Source organism: Oncorhynchus tshawytscha, unplaced genomic scaffold (genome assembly GCF_018296145.1).
Source record: "Oncorhynchus tshawytscha isolate Ot180627B unplaced genomic scaffold, Otsh_v2.0 Un_contig_13226_pilon_pilon, whole genome shotgun sequence".
NCBI lineage: Eukaryota > Metazoa > Chordata > Actinopteri > Salmoniformes > Salmonidae > Oncorhynchus > Oncorhynchus tshawytscha.
Window position 1 is genome coordinate 2,699 of NW_024605263.1, and position 1,676 is coordinate 4,374.

General features: G+C 39.2%; 1 protein-coding gene across 1 annotated transcript; it reads left to right on the forward strand.

Moving 5' to 3' along the window:
- Nucleotides 1–652: 652 nt before the first annotated feature.
- Nucleotides 653–1,293, forward strand: LOC121842056 (stonustoxin subunit beta-like; the record flags this gene model as incomplete). Its single annotated transcript, XM_042312183.1, has 1 exon — nucleotides 653–1,293. A coding segment is annotated over one exon (516 nt), but the record flags the coding sequence as incomplete, so codon positions are not given.
- Nucleotides 1,294–1,676: the final 383 nt, after the last annotated feature.

The following is a 1,676-nucleotide window of genomic DNA, read 5'->3' on the forward strand; positions in this document are numbered from 1 at the left end:
GTGTGTGTGTGTGTGTGTGTGTGTGTGTGTGTGTGTGTGTGTGTGTGTGTGTGTGTGTGTGTGTGTGTGTGTGTGTGTGTGTGTGTGTGTGTGTTTTCAGGTGTATCCCTCAATGACTGTCTGTTCTTCTGCTTACCGCTACAGTGTGGAACATGGTGGAGAGAACAGAATGAAACCTGGGCTTAGAAAATGTGAGTGTTGACTGCTGTGAAGAATATGACTAAGAATAAGTCTTAACTCAAGTTAAGTCAAAGTCAAAGACCACCATCATTACTGACTTGGTCAAATTAAATATCAGCTGTAGTTCTACAGAAGCAGAAATCAGGGACACCAAAGTTTACAAAGAGTTGCTTTGACAATGTGTGTGTGTGTGTGTCATTGTGTGTGTGTGTGTGTGGCGCATTTCTTAAGAAATGTGTGTTTTTGTTCATGATGCACACAGGTGTGTGTGTAATTAATGGGAATGAGTATGTTTTATATTACCATACAGTATAACATATGATCATTCAACAAGTCTCAAGTTACATTAACTTCTCCTTTTGATACCTAGAAACATCTACATTAAATAAATGAGTGAAAAGTGAGTTAACATTCTAATGTGAATGATGATGATTTCTAATATTGTGTCTGGTTTCATCCATCAGATGCCTGTGATCTCACACTGGACCCAAACACAGTAAACAGACGCCTCTCTCTGTCTGAGGAGAGCAGAAAGGTGACATGTAGGAGAGAGGAGCAGACGTATCCTGATCACCCAGAGAGATTTGAGGTCTGGGAACAGGTGCTGTGTAGAGAGGGTCTGACTGGGCGCTGTTACTGGGAGGTAGAGTGGAGTGGGAGAAGGGTTGATATAGGAGTGATATATAAAGGAATCAACAGGAGAGGAATGGGTGAGGACTGTTGTCTTGGACACAATGACAAGTCCTGGAGTCTGTTCTGCTCTGACAACCGTTACACTGCCTGGCACAATAATAATCGGACTACCATTGACGTCCCCTCCTCCAGCCCCCACAGAGTAGGAGTGTATCTGGACTGGCCAGCCGGCACTCTAACCTTCTATAGAGCCTCCTCTGACACACGGACCCACCTGATCACATTCACCTCCACATTCACTGAGCCCCTCTATCCAGGGTTTAGGGTTTATGATGACTCCTCAGTGTCCCTGTAAATAATATCCTGACACACATCTTGTTTTATACTGTTTTAGATGGATCCTCTGTTTATCATCTTGTTTTATACTGTTTTAGATGGATCCTCTGTTTATCATCTTGTTTTATACTGTTTTAGATGGATCCTCTGTTTATCATCTTGTTTTATACTGTTTTAGATAGATCCTCTGTTTATCATCTTGTTTTATATTGTTTTAGATGGATCCTCTGTTTATCATCTTGTTTTATACTGTTTTAGATGGATCCTCTGTTTATCATCTTGTTTTATACTGTTTTAGATGGATCCTCTGTTTATCATCTTGTTTTATACTGTTTTAGATGGATCCTCTGTTTATCATCTTGTTTTATACTGTTTTAGATGGATCCTCTGTTTATCATCTTGTTTTATACTGTTTTAGATGGATCCTCTGTTTAAACATTTAAACTCTTACAATAACACTGTTAAAATACCAATGTGATCATTTGTTGTATGTTTTTTATGTTGAATAACAAATAGTATAATAATAT